We start from the raw sequence: 24,026 nt of genomic DNA on the forward strand, positions 1-24,026 counted from the left end.
TATTGGATCTCAATTAACAAATTAACACGCCAAACACTCGCTGGAAGTTTGTCGACATTCAGAAAACTGATCGACAAAAACTCTATTCTACACGTCGAACAACAGCTCGGTCAATAAAAGATGAATGCGCTGATCAAACTTAATCGAATTACACCAAAATTATGGAATATAAATTCTCTGTCGATTTCTCTCTCGTTAAAATAAAGTAATTTCAAGGAAGAAACGGGAACAGAAATCACTGCTAAAGTTCGTAGGCCGCGAACACGATCGTGGAAAAGTTGTATGGTAAAACGAAGGAACGGGGACGCACGTTGCTGGCAAACGATCCGCGCCAAAACGTTCACTGAAGGTCCGCCAATGTCGTCTCATTGTTTTTAAAGTGTCCAACAGTCGTGGGTGCTCTGACACATACTAACTAAGCCCCTGCGGGGGGCTTAACGAAACACCTGCGAGCTGTTTCTGATCAGGTGGCCTTTAAGTATTTAATTCCTCGATCGTGCGCGACTCGCGTATACGTTTCACACCTCGTTTGGAATCTGCGTACGGTACACATATTACGTATGTACATACATTTATTTCAATATGATACGTATATTTGAAACATGCCGTACGATTATCAGTAGAACGATCGATTTCTGTGGCATCGACTCGATCCACCAGATAGAAAATCGGTCGCGCATTAATTGGATTTAACGTGGAAATTATTCAATGCATATAGGTAGATAGTAAATGTACTGCGATAAGTATAATTCCAGTTGAGCCAAGAAGAATGATAATGGTTAACGAGTATCTAATTACGATATGTTGTCGGAAACAATGATTACGTCAGTGTGATATTACGTAATCTTGTTAAGAGACACTGTTTCCGATTCTTGCGTGTAGATTTTTAGAGACTTTTGAGCGACGAACGATGCTTCCTTCCTGTTGTATGGGATAAGTTTCTTTTTATTTTTCCTCCAATTCTTTCGAGTGAAATTATTTTCTGGTATCCTGTGCACTGGATAAACTTTCATAATACGATTGATCGGCAATTTTAATATTTGCAACGACGTCGTTTGAATTTAAAAGATTTCTTTCGAAAACGAGATGACTGATAAATAGCTGTAAAATTATTTAGAGGAGCGCACGTTCCTCTTTCTTATCTTTAATCTTTTATCGGAAAGATAAAGCCAAATAAAAATGTTCATATTGTCAATCTCTGTTGTAATATCGGAGGAATTCTAAATTGTTCAAATATTCCAATATTTGATATCCAATTTATCTAACATTTATTTTTCTATAAAAAACAATATTTCCTAAATAACATGTTTTCAACTCAGTTTTTTTTTTTAAATATAATGTAGCCACTACATTTAAATACGAAAGTAAGGAATCACCATAAGTTTCTCTAGAACTTTCATAAAATTATATACGCCGACCGTCTCAAATGTCACTTCAAGACTTAAGTGTACCGTGGAAAACGGTGAAAAGAAGTCGGAATTTCCTACCTAAATACATTTGTCATTCCATTGATTACTGTTCTAATAACTTGGCTGCAGCCAAAGAGAAACTCGACGCATCGGTACGATGTTACGATATACCGATGGATAGTCGAGGCGTATCGTCATCATCATCCTTATCTCTTGCGGTGTTCCAATAACCGCAATATTTCTACAAGTCGACATCATTATGCTACATGCAAATTCGTACCAGTTTCGTTTTAACGTCGATAAACCACGGAGTTTTCTATCTACAAATAAAAAGGCTATCGGTGTGTACCATCGTTAATGAGTCTACGAATCAATTAATGACGTAATTTTCAAGTTTTTATTATTTTTCGTCAAAGAAAAAAGATCATAGTGCAAAAATAACTTTTTAATTGTCAATTCGCTGATATTACGTGTTGGTTAATCTCTGTACAAGAGGTTCCATATGTAATATTCAAGATAATCCGTAACTGGTGGTGCTATTGACTGATTCTACGTGGAAAAACACGATGAAAATATAAAATCAAATTTTTTCATATGATATTTCGCTTCCAAGAAAATCGAGCTTGAAAATTTCTCAAATATGCTTAAGCTTTTTACTAATCCCAGACTGAACAAGAGTAAATAATCGACATACATGCGAAGATAAGTAAGACATGTAGTAGATAAGTAAAAAAATATAATTTTTGATAAAAGGCTTTCTTTCCGAGAAAAATAAATTTAAAACGTTTCGTATCGTTCGCGTGTACCAGACAAGTTCTTAACGTTCCTAAAGTTCTTCAAACTTTATTTTCTTGAAAATAATGGGAAGAATTTTATTTTACCTCGTCTGCACTTGGCCAACTTTAAATAGACTTGATAAATTTTCACACACGATTTTCTCGGAAACGAAGCGTCATATGAAAAAATGTTATTTCATGTTCTTGTCTTATTTTTATCACGTAGAATCACTCTGTATCCAATTATACTAGCTGTTACAGACTGCCCTGTGTAAATACAATTACTTTAACAAATCCAAGAACCCCTCTTAATATTAAACGCCAAGCTGTTACTCGTGTTTCAGCGCAATATTCCAATAATTAGTTTCCCCTACCATATATGAAATACTAAAATATCCTGCGGCACACGTCTGCTTCGATATAACATAGCGAACACTTACAAGAACTAAGATCAGCTTTATCACGTGTAACCATAAGTGCAAGGCAGCATTTGTTCAGAAAAGCCACGGGACCAAGGCTAATCTGTCCACAGAGTCACAGCATCTGTCCTCGAGTGGCTTCGTCAGGAAATTGTCACGGTAAATCATGTTCTACTATCGAGACAACGAGAGCCTAGTTCCTCGACAGGTGAACGTACAACGGTTTCACTTCCTTTCAGATAGGAGCAACAGGTTTCGACGAAGAGGCAACGTGCTCCATCGAAAAATCGTGGAGGAACAGCAGCGGTCTGTAGTTTCCCTCGTTAAGTGTACTATGCTAATGAGAAGGATCCAGAAGGAAACTAGCTCGATGGACGAGTTAATCGGTCTCGAGGAAAATTACGCTGGTGAAAGTTTCAGGCTAATTTATCAGCACGAACGAAACGGAGATTTGAAGAGGTTGTGGAGAGGAAATTTTGGAAAAAAAGCTAAAGAAATTTAATCGAAGGAGAACGAAGGAATCGCAGAATTGAAGCAGCTGTGACAGTGAATTGAAGTGATTGAATGACCAAACTTGTTATTACACTGGTTGGTTTTAGATTAAAAATCTGTGCAAATGAGTGGAAATATTAATTTTGATATGAAAAAATACGCAATAGACAATCGTAACCTAAATATTCATAAGAATATAAATTTCCATAAATATTTATATAATAGTTATACGCATATGTGTATTTATTTCCATCATATCTCTTCAATTCTAATCATCTCTGTGTACCACTATGAGTCGATAGTTAAAGTAGAATTGACTGCATAAAGTAATTTAGTGTAATGGAAATGAGATAAGAATAGAGGATAACAAATGAGATTATTTCCATAGAAAAATATAAGCTGGAATTAAAATCTATATATTTGCATATATGTATAAACGTAGTAAAAACAGAGTTGGAGGCATTAGAGTAAAACTCTTATTATAGAGATATATAGATAATACTGGCTCAAAGCTTGAATAACACGAATACACGCGAGAGCTTTATCTTGTAATTTAAACACTTCTCTGAGAAATACCTCTTGTTAAAATATTCAACCATTTCTCTTCAGGAAATTTAAAAATATATTTTTTCAACAAAATCTGGTATGTGAACTGGTTGTAGGCACATGAATAAAGACTTAGAAACAGGATTTGCAGGCTTACCTGCATATAAAACGCTTCTCCCCTCGTGATAACGAAGCTGCTAGCTCTGTCATCGGTTTGTAGGGCAAACAGACTCGCTGCTACGATTGCCAAGGAAGCTGGAACAAAAATATTCATACTCTACAATTTTTCGTAAACAGAAAATATATTTGTACATAATACGTATCTAGATTTTTTCAATTCAGTAAGCAAAGAATTATTTTGTTGTTTAACGATTAAAATATTTTTAAAAAATTGCAATCTTCCTTTTTTTTTTTTGAAGAGGCAACATTGACCGAAGAGGAAAAATTCATTCATTAAACGCGGTCGACTGCACGATCTATGAGTTTAACGCGTATCACTTTACAGCAACAAGATCCACCGCAGATATTCGATTCTTCATCTAAGGGTAAGTAGGCCAGTAAGTAGACAAGTGACTGGTAATCCTACCGTGGTCAGCCTATTGCAAAACTCTCCGACACTGTCTGATGCAAAAGGACTTCTCCGCCTGAATTACGCTCTACAATTTCCACGTGTTCCGAAATTTTGTAAATTATAACAATTTAAAGAATCGCGTAGACACCGAATTCCCCTACACGTAATGCGACCTCGTTAAAATGTGTAAAAAATACAAATGAAAGTTGCAATCTCGGAAAATAAAGACGCGAAACGTAATCAATATATCGTTAATTGCAATTGTGGGGGTAGAAAGAAAAAAAAGTCATATTAAACAAACAGACCGGCGAGTAGAAAATGAAACTGAGGCACATATCCATAATTAAATAAATCTTAAAATTCATTTCCATTTATATTTTCCACGAAACCATTCAGACCATCATAAAGTTCTACCTGTATCAGACACGTGTGCTAATCAGTTTGCAATTAAAGTGAAATATTTACCCAATGCCATATATTCGACTATTTCGTTCCAATCTATAATATTCTCAAATAACAAATTTCATTTGTTGCTTCTCTTTTCCCATTTAATTATATCGTATATTTCACGCTTAATTAATATTCACGCCTACTTCACTCAAACAATCCCGTTTCGAAGACCAGTTTCGCAATTATCAATTATTCAATGGAACTCAACTATAAACGAGTTATCTGCAGATAACTTGCATAAGATAGTTTCCTGTTTGCAACCTGATTATCTGATATTTATCAATAGCGAATGTTAACCACATATAAATGATCAAGAAGAATTTCAAGCGCATCGTAATTAAGCTTATCAGAATCGAATTTTTCGTTATAAAAAATTTTTTATTAGCTATTAACAGTAAAAACGTATGTTTTTGCTTAGTCTTCTAAATAAAACCTAATTCATTAAAGGTATAATATGCGCATACGAAACATCCTTAGACTGCAGATATCTATGTAAATGCATGTTTTTATAAATATAATTTCAAAAATAGAACCTAGATACATTTTGTTTGTTAAATATTATAACGAGCACTTAGAATACGTTATATATTTATATATATTATATGTTTATAAATATAAAAAAAATTATATATAAAAATCTGCGGTCTAATCATTGCACTGAATGGTAAATAGTAGGTAATATTATCGCATTAATTCGAACGATTATATTCTTAGAAATACTCACTGGCCAATGTGGCAAGAGCCACTTTCCCTATCAGAGCAGTGCTGTACGAAATAATAACTCGTTTCGCCGAGGAAGCCATCGCCAGTTGTAGCACGGCAAGACCGACCAGGATCGCCAAAAGGGCAGAGGCGGCCGCAGCGGCTAATCCTGCCACCCACACAGCCACTGAAAAAAGAGAAAACCTTTATGTCACTTTCGATTTGTCGTCTTCCACGATCCATTTGCTTCGATAGAAGGATTATTTCCGTGATAAAGATTACTTCCAAGTTACCAGAGTCTTGGAGACTTTACCATGGCTTATTTACGTATTTTATGGGTAATATCGATGAACGTATAATATTAAGACGTTCGTTTGCGAATGTGAATCTTCTGTGACTTTTTGCAAAAGGATTTTTATGTTTTGTTAGCAGACTGCTGGAATAAGCAGTTGAAGCGTTTGGCTTATTTCATGGTATTGGAAACATGATCGAATGTACTCTTCTGAAGGAATCTTATAATACTTTTCTCTTATTACAGATAAGATTCATTTAACTATTAATTGTATTATACGTAATGAAAATATTATATGTTATTGTAAAATTGCTTTTTTTTTTTTTTTTTGAAAAATGATTTTGACTACAGAAGGTAAGGTAGGCAATGACATCTAAAATAAACTCACACACTGGCTGGAATCTGGAAACCCCTTGGCCGCATCTTTCTCTACCGTACAGTAGAAGCTTGCATTGCCTCCAAGGACCAAAGTATCCTTTCTCGGCTGCCGAACCAGCTGTAAAATCAAAAGTAAAATCACGTTTGATAATCTTCCGTAAAATGATATAAGACTATTCGAAAACACTTTTCTTTCATATCCTAGTCTCAAATACTCAGTTTTTCCATGACTCCTTAACACTTGGAACTTAGTCGTTTGCTACAAACGTTTACCAAATGCTCGTGTAATTTATTAATTGTAATACTCATTTTTAGAATATATTACAAGTATTTAACATAACTAACATAGATAACAACTACATCTTCATCTTCTCTTTCACTTTAGTTTCAACATCAGCGATCAACTGTCACAAAGTTGAAGCTACAAGTCCTCAGTTTCTGTGATGTAACGACCCAAGATTCTCTTTGATCAGAAAGTCACTGAGGCGTTGCCACAGTTCCCTCTGTAAGTGACACAGCGTCCAAGCTAGTTAACGCACGTAGATACCATAAAACATGGGAGCAAACGGCGCGGTCTCCGAAACCGATAACAAATTCAACTCGTCATCGGTTTTATCGTACTCGTTTGAGCTCGACAAATTTTCAACCCGATAAATCCTTCCTGGTCGCGAGTATTACGCAACTACTCGAGCAGCTCGTGACCGCGAAGGAAAAAAAGACGGATAACGAGCGGCAGAGCGACGTTCCTAGTCGCGAGAACGTGATCTCGACGACGATCTCGAGGAGAGCACGGACAATTGAAAACCGCAATTTCACGTTGCTCATTTTGCCGTTCAAACGGCCCATAAAGTTGACCTATACACTGCGTGCGTTTGCTTTTCTTCTGCCATGTTCATTTTCTTTCTTTCAGAAGTCGCTAGAATAAAAGTGGCAGATCTATCCTGGGTCGTCGAATGGAAATCGATATTATCATTTAATGGCAAAAATGTGCAGTGATACGCTAACGTTTAAAATTTAGAGATCGCCTTTCTTGAAAGCAGATTGAGATATAAAGCATATAGAACTTTGTCGTGGTTAATGAAAAATTCAATATTGTGCACTGTAATACTAAAACGAAGAAATTCGTATTTTTATAGAATTTATAATTTAAGGAAATCTAATTTATGTAAAGAATTTTGAAATTTGGTATGTATAGTAGGTAATACTGTAGTATGTGTGATATGGTCAAGCTTCAAATTATTCGAATATTCTTGACTTATCAGTACCAAAAATTCTAATTTAAATGTATTGATATATAATTTTTTATGTAATGTCTACTCGATAGTATGTAATTGCTTCGCCCTTGATAAAAGATCGTTGATAGGAGGATATTGCGTTTAGTATTGGGCGAATTTTGAACGATGTATCGTATGATATTTCACAGGACAAAATATGGTTTCCGCTGTTATTGCTTTGTTACATGACCGATGAATGGTGGCGGATTAAAAATTGCGGAAGACAGGGTGCGATTCCAGTCGAGAAAATGATGGATGGATAATGTATTAGTCTATGTTCCTGCGAATATTTTGCAGACGGTTTTAGCGTTATCATTTGGTGTTACATTTGGGAACGTGATAGGTGACAGTGAGGCATTTCATTGAGGTGTAAATCTGGGGCGTTGATAACTTTAAATGAAAATTGGCTCGTGGTGTTCTATTTTCTATCCGTTTTCTTTTCGTAAAAATTTGACGTACATTTAACATGGTAAAATATAAGAAACAGAAAAAAATGCTGTTATATCAATATTTAATTGGTTATTATATTTTATTATATTTTATACGAATAATGGAAAAATATGAAATGAGATTTCTATTAACATTCACTCAGAAAGATCTAAAGTCACGAACATGCAACACAGAAATTATAGAAAGACACAGTTGCTGTTAAATTGACTGGAAAATGTGACTAACATAGACAATCCGCTTTCCCTTGGCATCTCACCATTAACCTCTCCCTTGCTATTCTACTTTGTTGGTTTGTGTTTTACCGAAGTGCATGACATCTTCGTTATTAAACAATCACTAATACTTGTCTAAGATCCTCGAGTCGTAGCAATATTAATCTCGTTAAAATGACAGGAAACTTTCTCTTCCCCCTACGATCACCAATCACGCAAAAATCTTGCAAATATTCTAGATACATCCACGAAACGTTCTTATCGTATAGCAAAATTAACGAAACTCCACGCAAACATTCAACATCGATTTATTAATTAATTCAATTAAATTACGTTTAATTAAATAAACTAATTGAATAAATATCTAAATGATTAATTCGATAAATAAATCCCAATTAGTAGTTTGATGAACAAAAAATAACAAAGAAAAAGGTAACTATTCAGGCAAGTAAAAATAAGAAGCCAAACAAAACGTTATGTAAGATCTTTGTCTTTCTCTATTTTCTTGAAATCTGATCGAGATGCTCGAGGAACCTAACAAGGATCATTCGAGAACTTCAAACGACCCATTCAATTTGACAACTTGGAATTTTGTTATGAAATAATGCCGATACGAATCAATAACTTGGAAGAAGCGAATTAATTCTCAAGTTTACGCGAATGTTTCGAAACGTTGAACATAGTGTCAGGTTCGTGTGCTCGCGGCCTGGTTTGGTTTCCTCTCGAAAATCGTAAGCTCATCAGGGCGCGCGAACAAAAATGCAATTTGTCACGGCATTGTGGCTCGCGCTCGCGTATTCGCACACGACGTGTGAAAAAATCGAGTAACTGGGGCAAGAAACGTTCAACACGCGTTCCTTGCAATTCGTATTAACGTCTTTTCCGCTTCGCCGGCGTTCCCGAAGACCAGATCTCGTCGTCCACTCCACCACCACCACCAGTCCTCGAAAGTTAGAAGCGTTCAGATTACGTTTTCCCACTAATTATCAAGCCCGTCATTCCCAAATGAACTTAAGGAAACCGCCGAGCCAATTTCTTGCCGAAGATGTATATCTTAAGTTTGAAAATTCAAACGACTATCGTGGAAATAATTTGTAAGAGAATTGAAAATAGTGATAGTTAATTATGGCGATTATTGCCATTACTAGCGCGCAATTCGTCTAAGGAATGAAGGAAACGTTCGTTTTTTAACTCAATTCCTTGATGTTATTTGAGTCTGTTTGAAAAATTCCTACAATTAATAAGAATTCATTTACGATTGTAGATAAACTAGTTTCTAATTATTTAACAGCGAACTGTAAGGTCTAATTGCAGTAGAAAATTATTATGCTGAATCACTTAACGATGAAAAAATGTTGTTTCCTTTACGTTATAGATAATTCCCACTGGTTCTGAGGATCTCCAATAAAATATTTACATGTACTCCATATAAAAAAAAAAAAAATGGTTAAGATCGTCCTATTCCAAATTTCAATATCGTTCCTGTTAAATATAGTACAATTTTTTTTAGCAATTATAATACTTCTATCCTAAATTCCTTTTACAATTAATTCTTACAGATTTCTTGAAACAACGATTTTCTCCAATCTTGTAGATGAAATATTAAAATTAAAATAGATACGTACTAAAATTTTTACAACATAAGACACATTTTCATTTCAATCTCACTACTTTATGAGTCAAATTTACATATCCGTAATCAAATCATCGTTCTGCGTACGATAGTAACGATTCCCAGGGTGTAGGAAGTAGTTGATTGCAGTTCTACGGGTCAGAAGCTTCTACATAGTCTCAGGAGATCAGAGTTACATCGGTGTCGAGTTCTTCCAACTGGGACTCGCCGTTTCCCATTTCATTAAATAATATATGTAGGCTATCGATATAGTCTGGCACACATTACTATCTATAAATTATATCGTACTTCATAAATTACGAAAATTATTCATACATTTTTAAGCATACCTAATTCCAAAATAATTATCATATAATCTGATATTAATCGAAGACTATCTTTCATCGAATCTAAAAAGTTTCCATTGAAATCAATGTTGTGCACAATTAGCACCGCTCTCTCTCTCTCTCTCTCTCTCTCTCTCTCTCTCTTGAGTCTGCTCATAAACCGTCTGCTCGATACAATGAGTCGCACTTGCATCAGTTTCATTGGAAACGCCATTCTTCCACTCTGTATTCCATCGCATTGTGCATAGTGGTTCTCAACTGTTCCATCGATGCATACGGTTCGATGGAAAATTTCAAAAATTCAGTACCAAAAACGAGAATATTATCATTGCTTGAGAACGACCAGTGTTCGTGCAAAAGATAATTGCTAATAGATTGAAGGTCACGGGTGAAGAATATGATAAGTCGTATTTCCTGAGTTTCATAGAAGAGCAATGCTAAAATGTAGAATGTTGTCAGTTCCATACCAAAACCATCTTTGCATTTGATGTTGGAATAAAAATTTATGTTTTTGTAACCTTCCTGAACATTTAAAAAAAGGTTAAGAATATCAATTATACAGAGAAATATTAATTATGTTAAACTAATATCATACGTCTCCTACAAACATTGTGAACTTATTACCTCTTTTCAAAAGAACAGAGAGAGAGAGAATATTTAAGAGAGATACTTAATTGCAAGGAGATAAAATCGATAATACCCCATTAATATCACGCAGAAATTGAATAATCAGCAGTTCAAACAATCCATCAAATTTTGTGAACAACGCTTGTTATATCTTCAACTTTTCAATAAAATATTCTTTTATATCTTCATCGACAAGCTTCCCACGTTTCTTAATAGTAAATCCAGTATTTGATGAACGTGATCGACTAACGAAGAGAATCGAATATCAATTTCAACATTACTATCCGTAGAATCTGGCAAACCATCAGTTCCATGAAATAACCATATCAAGCTGTTTTCTGTGATATACCCACACTGGTTACGAAACGAAACGGTGAATTATTATTTCCAACGTGACCAGCGTTCTATACACGTCGTGATCATTGAAAATCAGTCAAAGGGCTGCGTGGGTGCCGGTTCGCTCGCTAACCAGCTAATCTAATCGCCGCTTCGACCAGTTTTACGACCTTCCGCGCCGACTCCGATCGCCAGGCGTTTCTAATCGTCGAACAATTGCCCCGTAGGAGAGAAACCTAGTCCAGAAATGGACGTCATGCACGGTTCGCGTAATAATTTCCACTTTAATTATCGTTGGTTCGCGCCGAGCTGTTTCGCGATACACTTAACGAACTTGTTGCGTGAACTCCAAGCGTCTAACGATACATAGCAAGAAGCGATCGTATGAATTTTGCGATGGCGCGGTGAAATCGGTAACTTTAACAACAAGTATGTCGGCTTCGAAAACAATGTTCTAGGTCGTGAAACAATTAGACGATTGTGTTCCGCGTACGAGACACGGATGTGAAAATTAAAACGAGGGGAGAATATAATAGCGCGACATTGAATTCACGTTGCCGTAAATATAATAATGAAGAATACGTATTTGCAATTGATCACAGGTGAAAAGTACGATAAGTAGATTTTTGTTCATTTTCTGTCTCTTACGCCAATTGACGATTAGAAAGTTATTTTTATATTATATATATGAAAATTTCATATCGAAATGCTTCTTTCGATACGAAACGTTGGAAAAGGGGGTGGTATAACGATTTTGAAGAGAATTGTCTTTTTCCGTAAGATTTATCGAATTGCACAACTTCGTCTCGTAAAATTTATTGGATTATTCGATTCGTTCGCAGAATTTGCACGATTGTTTGATTTTATAGGATAGTTTGCTTTCTTTACAATTAATTGATGGTCTTCGCTGGAGGAATGTTGGATTGATTATTGGAAAATACAAAAACAGTTGCCGATGGAAGCGCGTAAATATTTCCTCGTAGAGAAAACTCGAAGAATATTTACTCCTTTCGTATGATTTATCGGATTATTCAATTTTCTTGTAGTATTTAAGTTGTTTGATTTTACAGTACTCCTTCGTCTTCTCGCGATTAATTAACGATCTTTTGTTGGTAAACGCGGTTATTATTGGAGAACGTGAGAAATATACACTTTCGTAGTAGGATTTATACGATTCTCCGATACTGTAACAATAGCTGTTATTTCCAGCATCGTGAATTCATTGTATTCTATTTATGGTTTCGCGCCATGAAACAACGTTTTATTTTAGCGTTGTAGCTGCTAACGATTTTTATCGTCACAGCACGAGTCAAATAAAATGCTCGTTTATTTATGTATTGGCATAAACGCGCTTTATCGACCGTAGCCGAGTGTTACAGTACGATGCGCTACCTTCGTTGTTCCTTTTTTTCTTTTTTGTCAATTTCAATAGATAAATTCAATAGAACATACACTCTGCAATTCGGTGAAAATTGGTACGTCGAAAAACGAAACCCCTTTCGTTGATACGTTTCGATATTGGCAATATAATATCAGCTGTGAAAATGCAAAACGAAATATTATCAACAATGATAGATAATCAACAATAGATCTTTCTACGCGTTTAAAAATAAATCTCACCACGATCGAACTTTTAATAATCAAAAGCTACGCTCGTGCCATAGCGTAATAGATATTAAAAAAAATAATCTACGTCTTGACTCATCATCGAAAATTATTCAGCTCTGGAAAATTTCTCATCTTCAATATCTTGGTGATTTAATTAGATATATATATTCCTCTGTTACATAATTACCGATACGCTCAGAAAAATTATGTAACATGATGAATATTTTGTTCAAAGGAATCGAAGTATAGCGAACAAGAATTAAAGATCTTTGAAAGATATTCAAATATTCTTTCGCATTTCTGAAAATTCACAAACACAGACTAGTGTCGATTTTATTACGAACCGGTTCAATTAATTTGCTCGAAATCATATCACGATCATGCAACGAATTTATTAACCTTCGATGCCTTATAACGTTACACAAATTCGAAATAATATTCGAAATTACTGCATCGTCGGAAACGACGCAGAAGATTATACAACTGTAAAAGCAGCGAAAAATTACACGTGTAAGCACAAATATACTGCAATGCAGACGCGTGGAATAAACTCCATATGCGCGTGTGAATTACGCAACGCGTATTTGCAGTAGGTGCATCAACGGTGGTATTAATAATGAATCCAATGGCAAGGTCAAACGTGCTTGACCTTCGTTCCTAGGATGAGTATACTTATATATAGTCATGTAGTCGTGTTCTCGCGTCTACTCATTTCGTACAGAAACATCCGGCGGACACATTTTATCGCGCACAGGTCTAATGAACAAAATTAATTAACGAGGTGCGTTACGATATCCACGCTAATGGAGTACATTCTAGTCGGATCATATAATGTCACGACATTATACCACGTAGCCAAAAGAATGGCCCTTCTGGGTTTTCTATCGAAGATTCAAGATCCACGTAAATTAACTCTCTATAATACAACTTGGCAGCTATGTGCTTGGGTATCTATATTTTTTAAGAATTATCCTCCATCCAAATTATAAAATAGACTGAGTTCCAGTTTACAGCTGAAAGTACAGATATTTACAAAGTTCGACGATTGAATTTCAAATAAGAGAGGAAAGAAGAAAGAGAATCAGTAATAATAAATCTCAATCGATGAGAAAAAAGATGAAGTGAAATAGATGTCAGAAATCTTTAGTAGATGAGGAAATTCACAAAGTTTAGGAAAATTCAAGAATAGAACGTTAGCTTTATTTTTGCCCGCTCAAACTTTAGTCTTCGAACATATATGTATACCGAAGATTTAACTAGCAATTAAGCTTCCAACGTTTCTTTTAATAATAGAGTTAACGATCCTGCCAGGCGGACTAAACTATTCAAATCCAGAAAAATAGCAGATGCCTAGAAATGACATAACTTTGTGTAAATTCCATCTCATTCTATTAGATTCTATTAAATTCTATTTTATTAGATTTTTATTCTGCATCAGTTTGGAAATTCTACAGCTTCTATTTTACGTATATTCCATAATTCGACCTCACTGAACTTTATTTTATCCTACGTAAGTATATCTGTTCGAGAAATAGATAAACTTTGACAGAAACTAAAGACCTTATTACAGTTGGATGATACTTTTACGAGACAGATTATGACCTACCTATATATACGAGCGATTCTGTAATAATCTGACACTGAGGGCAAGCCATCGATCTTTTGTGATCGCGTGTACGATCACGGAAACAATTTACACGTTGTAAAAGGATCGACGTAGAGAAGGCAGATTCGCAACACGACACGCGATTAATGCACAAATCGGTCTCACGACGATTCGTCTGTCGTATCGAATACCGGACCGTAACTACAGGGGATCTACGAATCGATCCCATGCGGAGAAAAATGATTCCTTGCTTCTTCAATGTCATTCGTTTCGAAAGATGCACGAAGTGTGACGGCTTTTGACCGCCAACTACGTCGAGGAACGATGAAATTAGCTACCAAGATCACTTCACTTCCCTCGTTGTTTTCTTGTAGTACATTGTCAGCCATGCAATTTTGTACACGTTACTTTTTTCAGACCGATTTTTTTGAATAATTCACATTAACAAGTTTTAACGCTGCTCGCCTTTCTCTGGTATTTTTATTACAATATTTATAATTTGTAATATTTTTACTGTGTAAAATACTGATTATAGAATTATTAGTAAATAATATAATTATAAATATAGTATTTTTCAATGCAAATATAGTAATATTTCAATATTGAATACAGTTGCCATCGCAACATCGTTTTATATCAATTTTTGTCTAAAGATTAATTAATACAAATGATGATTTTTACGTACAAATGAATGAAATTTCAATCGTAGTAAATTAATGAAATATTTGGTGTACTTATTTAAAATCATAAATCAAAATTGTTATTATTTAAAACGACGAATTCTATGAAGAGAACAGATCTAACGAATATAACTGTAATTAATGATTATCTGTGTAAAATGAAAGGATGTTGAGCTAGTAACGGTTATCGCGACAAAAATTCACTATAGCAATGCAACTTTCACCATTAACACAATACCATAACCGAGGCCATCTAACAAGAGCATACAAGGATATTCAAGTCTTCTCTCCTGTTCGTTAGTGCTCCTCTCTTAAACGTATCTAACTGATGACAAACGTAGAAACATGTATTGCACATGTATTACCTATATGTACTAACTAATTGTCGTGCATCTAGTTTGCCGCTTAGAGTTATATTAACTATATTTTTTATCATGTAAAGGAAATTTTAATAGATAATTTAGTCCTGAAGTTATGTAATTTTGAGTCGAAGAACAGAGGAAAATTTTAATATTTGCGTCCGTTGACATTCCTGCAACCGAATGGTGTAATATCGCATTCCACGATATTGTCCCACAAATGCAGCGTTATACGTTGCGACATCCATTTACGAACGCTGCATGTGCAAAGGTATGAATAAGAATCGTTGGGAATGTCGAATTCATACCGCGAATTCATACCTTTGTCAATTGATCATACAACCACCTGTACCAAAAACCCATTTGTAAGTTACAAGTTAAAAGCTTCCTTGTTTAAAGAAAAGAACTACGTTCTTTAAAAATGAAGATCACAAGCAACGCTATTTTCGTTTATTTTCTTATTCTTATATGGCGATTTTGACATAACAAAACTGGAAAGGAGAACAATCCCTTACGAATAAAAGATATAAATCTTGTAAACGTAGAACGACAAATTTATTACATTTGATAAAAAAAACAATAATATTGTTATCATTAAAAAGTACGTATTAAATCAAAACCAGAAAAAAAGCAATTAGCGTATCAAATCTAAAAGACCAAAAAATATAACTTCCCACGTTATTCTTTAGTGTCGTCTTCAAGTATCAGAATTCTCCGAGATGAAAAAGGATAAATGACGTTAAGTAGTGACTTCCTATTCCCATCGCGTGAAGGTATAATCATTGACAATGAACCAAGAAAAACCAGAGCTCTGGCAGAGAACCAAAATTCCGAATAAATCCAATGAGTGACAAAATTTCACGGATCGAATGCTACTCGTGAGAATTCGCAAAACGGTCAGCTTGCTAAGCGATAAAGTCATTTGCAGGTAGCGTAGTCGTAGCGGGTGCGAAAGAAAAGAAAAACGAGTATGTCAAAGATAAGGGTGGTGGGCAAGAGTTATTCTCTCCTCGACCTTGTCTCGTCGAACGTGAAATTATAGGGGAGCCTAGCAGGATTTATTTCCTTCATTGTTTAATCTCCTTACGGAAATGAGAATTTTCCTGCAGATAATAAATTTTCTGAGCATGAGTTTCTCTCTTTCTCCTTCTCACAACGGTGAAACGTTATCCAGACACGATGATACCCGCTAACGACACTTTTACGACCGTTAAAGGCAAACAGAAAGAAAATTGTTGCGACACGACGACGTACTTCATGTTGTTCGTGAGAAAACAACGCTCCCGTCTTTTTCCACGGTGCCATTGAATCGCATATACCGTAATAGCGTTAACTTAATTTACAACTCCATCAAAATTAACGTAGGAACGAAAGATCTCGGCGATTTAACTTCTCTGATTTCAATAGATTTCAAATTTCTGTAGGTAACGCAATTTCTATCTCATCTACTGTCCATAATGAATTTTTGAAATGCCATCGATATTGGACTTTATACGCGAGCAAAATACAAACACGCGGATGGATGGAAGAAAATTTGGAATTGACGCTTGCTACGAGACACCTGCTAATTTTAAGTGTAAACCTCGATAAAACCAATTCGAAATAAAATGTTCAAAACATAGTTTAATTTTGTAATTACGATATCGCGTAACATCTACATTTTGCACGATAGCGTTTTACTATATTGATAATATTTGTTTATTCTCAAGTATGTATGTATGTATATTATATCTATTGCATCTGTAACTCCGTTTTGCCAAATTTCCATATTTCTTTCGTATTGCGTATCTTCTGAAATTCTTTATATCCATCACCGTATTAGAGTTTGAATGTGCGATTCTACGTATATTTAAAATTGCTTCAGTTGCAATTGCTGATGAAACGTGCGAGATTTGTTATCGTGCTTACATTGCACGGAAATTTCATATTCTTATTTGCATAATATAATACACAATTTTATTATACCGCGTGTAGCTACAGAGTACAAAAGATGGAACGTTTATCGTCATTGTCGTAATATTAAGCCGCGCATGGTTTTGTTCTTGAAAACAATACAACGCGAACGAATACGTGGGGGCGAGCAACGATACGTGGGTTGTTCGCCAAAGATCGAGGTATGGTAATTCGACTTCTATTTAATATTATCCATCGTATCGAAAATTTTATAGAAACGCGTATTATTATTATCGGCCACAAGCTTTCTATTCGATAACACCTTCTTTGCTCGTGTATAATTCGAAAATTGTTTCGTATAGGAAAAACAATTTCTAGTTACATATCTTCCGCTATATTTAATTTTACATCTACGCATGAACACAGTAAGTATTTTATTTTAGATAGGAAGATAAAATTGAATCTCAAATTTCCATAGAAATCTTCGTCTAAGAGTTCTTGCAATAGAAATTAATTGATTTTCCTAGCCATTCTTTCAATAACGAAAATTCTATTCCCCGCGTGAGAAGTTGAGATTTCACTTTATAAATGAAAATCTAATCATAGCCGAGATTTATCATGAAAACTTTCATTTCGTTGTGAGCGAGCGACAAGCACGTTAACGCGCGTTAAAGCGTTCTACATCAATGGAAGTTTTATTCGCGTATCGTAAAAGGAAAGTTACTCATAAACGATTCGTAGCAGGATAAAGGCTAACGTGTACGCTTACAATCGAAAAAAGCTAACTGGTTTGCTGTCTAAACTAAAGAACGATAGAGTTCAATCGACCACTACCGTTAAGCCGTCGAGCCGATAGAAAATGTCTTTTCTTTTTTCGTGCAGCAGCGAGAAGAAATGTTCTACTAAAGTTTCTCGTCGCGATACTTCCCGTACAATGAATTCCGTTCGATTCTCACGACTTTCAATGGCAAACAGTTTCGTGCAGATTATCGAGATACAAATATTCAAACGCAACTGTTTCTTAGAAAATGATTGTCGATCGATTTATGAAACCTTGAGAGCAATTGTTGATATGAAAAAGAGTTATGTATGTATATTTTTAATTTTATCCGAGTTATATATTTTGTACTTTATCATTTTTATAAAATATTTTATGTGTTGTGAACAAAAAATGCCAGCCTTTACAAAATTAAAGAAAATCTATTTACGTCGTTGTATATAATTCTGCTTGAAGCTACGAGCGAATTAACTAAAACAAATAGTTCCCATAAATAAATATAACCAGCCTGTGACATAAAACGAAACAGCATATGTACTTTTATAGGAAGAATAAAAAACAATAAAATAGCTGTTGTTTCGATAAATTCATTGCGACACATACTACACGATATATACATAGATTTTTATATCGTACTACACACTGTAATTCATACTTCAAAATAATCTATAAAAATATGAAGAATGTAAAAAATATAAACGAAAAAGTACAAACAACGTGAAAAAATTAGAATCGAACTACAAACAACGAAAGCGGCTAAATGTACGATAAAAGATATGAAAACGAAATTTAACGATAGAACAGAATGGAAGATAAGTTCGTATGAATATTAATCGCACGATGTAGAAATTTCAGTAGAATCGAAAATTGACCTAAAAGCAGTTCTTGGTAGATAACCTTCGTGCAACTGAATGAAATATTCATAGTGTCTACACCATATAAAGAATGGACAACAGGGCCTTAGATGTCATACGTGTCTGCGCTTGTATGCTGTAGTAAAATAGTAGCACGAGACGGTAGCGCAATAAAACACCACGGTGTGAGTAACGATAATGCTAATAGTAAATGATAGTGTTACGAACTTCTAAGACCATTACTCGATACGTGTTGGAATTGCAAATTGATTTAATTGAAGAAAGAAGAATTAAAAAGAAGTAACGCGACAGGTGGCCGACTTAACAGTAAGACCGGAAATCATGGGACAAGAATTTTCCGAGGATCTATAAAGAGAAAAAAATTGGAAATAAGTATAAAAAAAATATAAGTATCAAACGTTATCAAGCGTAGTTCCGTTCAAATATCCTGGATTAAATGTTTCGTAAGTGTATCGAAAATAGTAAAACGATTAAAGATATTTCACGCTATGATAAACAGACGTGTCACTGAACAATCAGGTCGTTTAAGTAAGCGACGTTCTATTTAAACAATGCGTATTGGTATCAATTTCATATAACAAACGCACAACGCTATTTTATTAAAACGAACAGTATCGTGATCCATAAACAGCTGTTGGTATATTTCCTAAAAAACAACCGCGCAACATCGACAGAATATGAAACACGGTGGACTAGAATACGAGTTACGCAGAAAAGTGAGGAGAATAGCATAGAGAGGACCGAGGCGAGTCGAAAGGACTTCCGGTGGCCGCCACCCGGAACACGAAAGTCGCTCGAGCGAGAACGCGAGCCAGCCGGTCCGAGAAGAAGAGAACAGAGGAGCCTCTAAGGATCTCGAAACCGGCTACGTAGCTACGCTAAAACGATCAGGTGACCACGCAATCTTCTAACGAGCAAGCGGTTTCCCGTTCACGCTGGGACGTCCGTAAAAATGCCGCGAATCCCTTCCGCAGAACGCTTCTCACCGTGTAACCGCTTTAACAGTACAATCGTGTGATTTTCTGCTCGTGGAATGTCATTGCACAGTTCCTTCTTGCGTGATTATCTAACCATGTATTCCTGAAAGATCGTGCCTCCTTTTCCGCTTCAACTGGGAATTCGAAAACGAGTGAAAAAACGAGAATCGACCTTAATCGAACGTAATTTTCTCCTTTAACGGCGTTTTACTTTATTTCTCTGCAGGAAATCGTTCGATTTCTACGATTACTTTTGTTTATTCGACAAATAAAATATTACAAGGTGATTGGCTTGAATTTGGTAGCCATCTGTGGGCAAACCGCGCACATTTTACAAATAAAGCGGATTTTCTGATCAAGTAACGTCACATATAGATTATTACAGCATCAGCAAAAGTATCAACGTTAAACGAACTTTCAACCATTTAAATGCTTCTCCTTCGAATTTTTATCTTCAGTGGAAGAAGTTTTTAACATTTGGTTTAAACAATAGGAGCACAATGTAGTAGAGTAATATTTCTAGGTATTTCAGAGCTTGTTTAGCTTTCTTAAAAGCCTAGAACAAAAAAAAACTAGCCTTCGGCATAAACCATTCGATCTGTCTACGAAGAGTTAAAATTCCATTATCACGTTAAATCATTGCATTATAAAACAGAGAAACGAAATATGCAATAGTTTTCCTCTTTGCAAATATTTCTACTTTCAGTTGCATTATTCCTACGATTTCTCGCGGTACTTTCGTAGGTTTCTTTACACCCCATCGATGCATCCCGATATTCCTATCCCATAAGATGCACGTTTTACACGTTTGCTCCCGTAGTAGGCGCCATTTGGCACGAAAATACAGGTCGTCGTCAGCTTTGAAATCCCGTGGCTCTATCGAAAGACTTTTCGATACGGTGTACGATATATCTTTTCTCAATCCATACAAGTGTACGTGTAGCCACATATTGTCACGATAACGACAATGGGAATACCAAACGAGAGAACCCTCTTACATACGTGAGAATTGGAAAAAATATCATCACCCACCGATGTCCAATTCTTTACTTAGTTTCCGAGCCTTTTCATCCTTCTACTCGAGCTCATCCACGGATTTAAGTAGATTATATCGTAGAAAGATGATAGTGGTTGCTGGGATTATTTCAGCCAGCAGCCCCTATGACACCTTCCCTGGATTTGTTCCACATATCTCTTTTGCGGGCATCGAATACGTCGCGCACGTCTCCGACTTATCTTCTCGTTTTTTCCGATCGTTTCACGCAACCTTTTGACCGTTTTCCCAGAATTCCGTATATTTTTATAGCTGATACCTCCATGCGGGTTGTGGCAAATGTTTCGCGCGATTGGATTTACGCAAAGAGCTGTTTGATTTTCAGAAATATTTGTGAAGATTGACACAGAGTTCGAGGGAAAAGCGGTGTAAGCAACAAACTTTCCACGCTTGAAAAACTGTGAATCAGGTTGAATTTCGATATAGGTATGTCATTCTTTGTAGCCAATGGAAATTTAAATCAAAATATGGGCGTTACGTATCATTTTGTGTATTTACCTCCTCCTTTTTTTAAATTTAAGCTCCTCGATCGTGTTAGATATCTTACAATTTTCATATTCAGTAACTTTCTTTAAATAAAAATCAGATAATTGTATTGTAGTATCGTGGACGAGGGGCCTGGAGAGGGGCGGAGGTCGTGCGAATTATAAACAAGCGGTTGCTGAGCATGGCGTGGTGGGGCTAAGACAAAAGATATGAGGCTAAGACAAAAGACAAGGGGTTGCTAAGGGGCATAAACAAATTAACAGCAGTATGAGTTGAGAAGCCAGAGAGTGCGAATTGCGTTGTCAAGATAGTGTTGCTAGCGTTGTTGAGAGAGAGTTGCTAATTAATGATTTAGTTGTCTTAATTATAATATGTTGTTGTGATTAGTTCATGTTAAATAACCATCGTTTCCTGTTTAATCAACATCTGTTTAATCCAATTACTGTAAATAAACTAATCATAGAAGTACAAGATACTACAGTACAATATAGAAAAAGTATATAATGATATTTCTTCTCACAAAAGCAACAAATATATTTCTACTGCACTATGATTATATCTACATGATATTATTCCTTCAGTCTGTAAACCTTCGATTAAAAATATTCTTAACTCTAACCACGCTGCATCGTTCTTTGAACCTAGTTCGAACACTTAATTCGTTCGACTTTCCTTGAACCCACGGGCTCGTAAATTGCTCCTGAAGAAACACGGCTAAACGTTTCCTGTTTCCTTGCATACCGTCTTAGACCCGGACTGTAAAAAACTGTTCCGCTTCCCGCGAGTATCGTTCTAATGATTAACTATCATAAACATCGGTGTATCATCGGCATGACATCCTGCAGATTCACGCGTCGCGTTCATAGTGAACACGCGAACCATCGGCCGCTCATGATAGACGTTAGCTTACCGCTCAATCACTATTGCGAAATAAAAATGACGACAGTTCCGTTCTTTATCCGGCTACATCTGAGCCGTGACGAGTTATTCGCCGTGTAACGCTTATGAATTCAATCGAAATTCAGCTTTCATGTTAGAGAAAGAAAAATGATATTTCTTCTGAAAGTATGGCAATGGTAATGGAAAGCAGTGTAGCCTGCTTGAACTGTAAAAACAGATTTCCATAGTAAGGGTGAAAGATAGAAAATAGTGACAAATACGATATTCTTTGTAACATTCCTTGAATTCGTTTTTCTATTTCCCCAGTGGTAAAATTCGAGGAGAAAACGTAGCGATTTCATGAGATTCGGAGGCAAGCTTTTTATCTGATATTATTTATGCATTAAATTCCCGCCAGTAATTTCTATTTGTCTATATTTTAAATTATGAACACAAGATAAAGAGATCATGGCAGAAATAATGCTATTTGTTCGTGAAAAGTGAATGCAGAAGCATTAACGATGAATTACGTAAGATCGATTCTTCACGAGCAGGCAAGCGATAGCGGTACATTTTGTCCAATGGACGTAAAACGAAACACTTTTGTGAAGCACGAGACCTGTTGAATAGTCGCTCATTTACGTAATCATTGTTTCCACGAGGACAATTAGTATACGATGCAAAGGAAGAAAGATGCACGAGAAAGTCATTGAAACCAACAAAGCGCAAACGACAAAGCGCTTTATTCCTGTTGAAATTGCCACAATTTCGATTTATGGAAGATAATCGACGGTGTAAGAGGTTCATAAATATCGAGATCGCGAGAAAATAGTAAAGTAAAAGAGGAGACGTAAAAAGAACGAGATGGAATTCTCGCTGAAAGGTACCGCAAACGACGCGAACGTAACGAAGTACGTCGTTAAACGAATCTGTTTATCGTTATCGACACGGCTAAATACAGCCTGACGATTGCTATTTAAAAAGAGAACGCCCGTTGTTCTTGAATGAAGAAAATTACGAGTCTCTGTAACGCGATCAGTTATCTTTTTGTCGAAATCAAATAACGCAAGTCCGGAGATGAGTACACGTCCTTCCTTCCTCGCTCGAAACTAATTGAACGATCACACAGGAAAAACCATCAACTTTTCTCTCGTATTTACAAAGAGAATGATACGAAGTGCAACGAGTGTAAAAAACAGAAAATACTGCACGTTAATCTTCCTTGTATCTTGCAGCCCACATTTTCTCCTGTATTATCTCCCACAAGTAGCAAGTTCTGTTCACATCGTTCCACAAATAGCGCAGGCTTACGAATGCACAAAAGTTCCCATATTCTCGCTAATTACGGACCAAATGTTCTCAAAATTATTCCTTGGAAGATTGCGAAATAATAGCTGTAAAATAGTAATAATAGAAAAATATCGCAGATTTTATTAGAACGATAACAGAGAACCAGAGATCTGTACCTGACCCAGACATGACCGCGCCACTCGTGACCCCGCAATCGACTTCAATCATGCGAACTGAAGTTAATAATTTTGATTAAAATCCGTAGCATAATCTTCCGATTCCTTTTGTAGCTCGTGATCGAGCATCGGAAAGGTTAGAACGATTCTCTGTTACGCTTTCTTTTCTTCAAAAGGAATTAGCAGTCATTGAACACGATCGACCTTAAGCCTCGTTCAAGTTAGTCTAGTAATCTAAGTAACCTCTCGATCAGAGTAAATCTGTTATTTATTTGAATTTAATTTCCAATAATTACCTTCGATTGCCTGACCTAGACGAGGCTTACCTACTTACGTATTATAGTTATATGGTAATATTACGTTAAATTATATTTATATTAATTCATATTATACTAACTACATTAATAGAATCTTATCATTTGGCAATTATTATGTTAGCTATTGATCTGTATGAATTCCAGCTACGATATCT

General features: G+C 35.7%; 1 protein-coding gene across 1 annotated transcript in view; it reads right to left on the reverse strand.

Moving 5' to 3' along the window:
• LOC122577231 overlaps positions 1–24,026 on the reverse strand; it is a 56,745-nt gene that overhangs the window by 13,948 nt on the left and 18,771 nt on the right. The window contains exons 3-5 of the mRNA XM_043748395.1: positions 6,046–6,153; positions 5,388–5,552; positions 3,800–3,897 (exon numbers count right to left, since the gene is read on the reverse strand). Of these exons, the coding sequence (XP_043604330.1) occupies positions 3,800–3,897; positions 5,388–5,552; positions 6,046–6,153 (371 nt within the window). The remainder of the gene's footprint in view (positions 1–3,799; positions 3,898–5,387; positions 5,553–6,045; positions 6,154–24,026) is intronic.

This window comes from Bombus pyrosoma, linkage group LG2 (genome assembly GCF_014825855.1).
Source record: "Bombus pyrosoma isolate SC7728 linkage group LG2, ASM1482585v1, whole genome shotgun sequence".
In the NCBI taxonomy this organism is placed as follows: domain Eukaryota; kingdom Metazoa; phylum Arthropoda; class Insecta; order Hymenoptera; family Apidae; genus Bombus; species Bombus pyrosoma.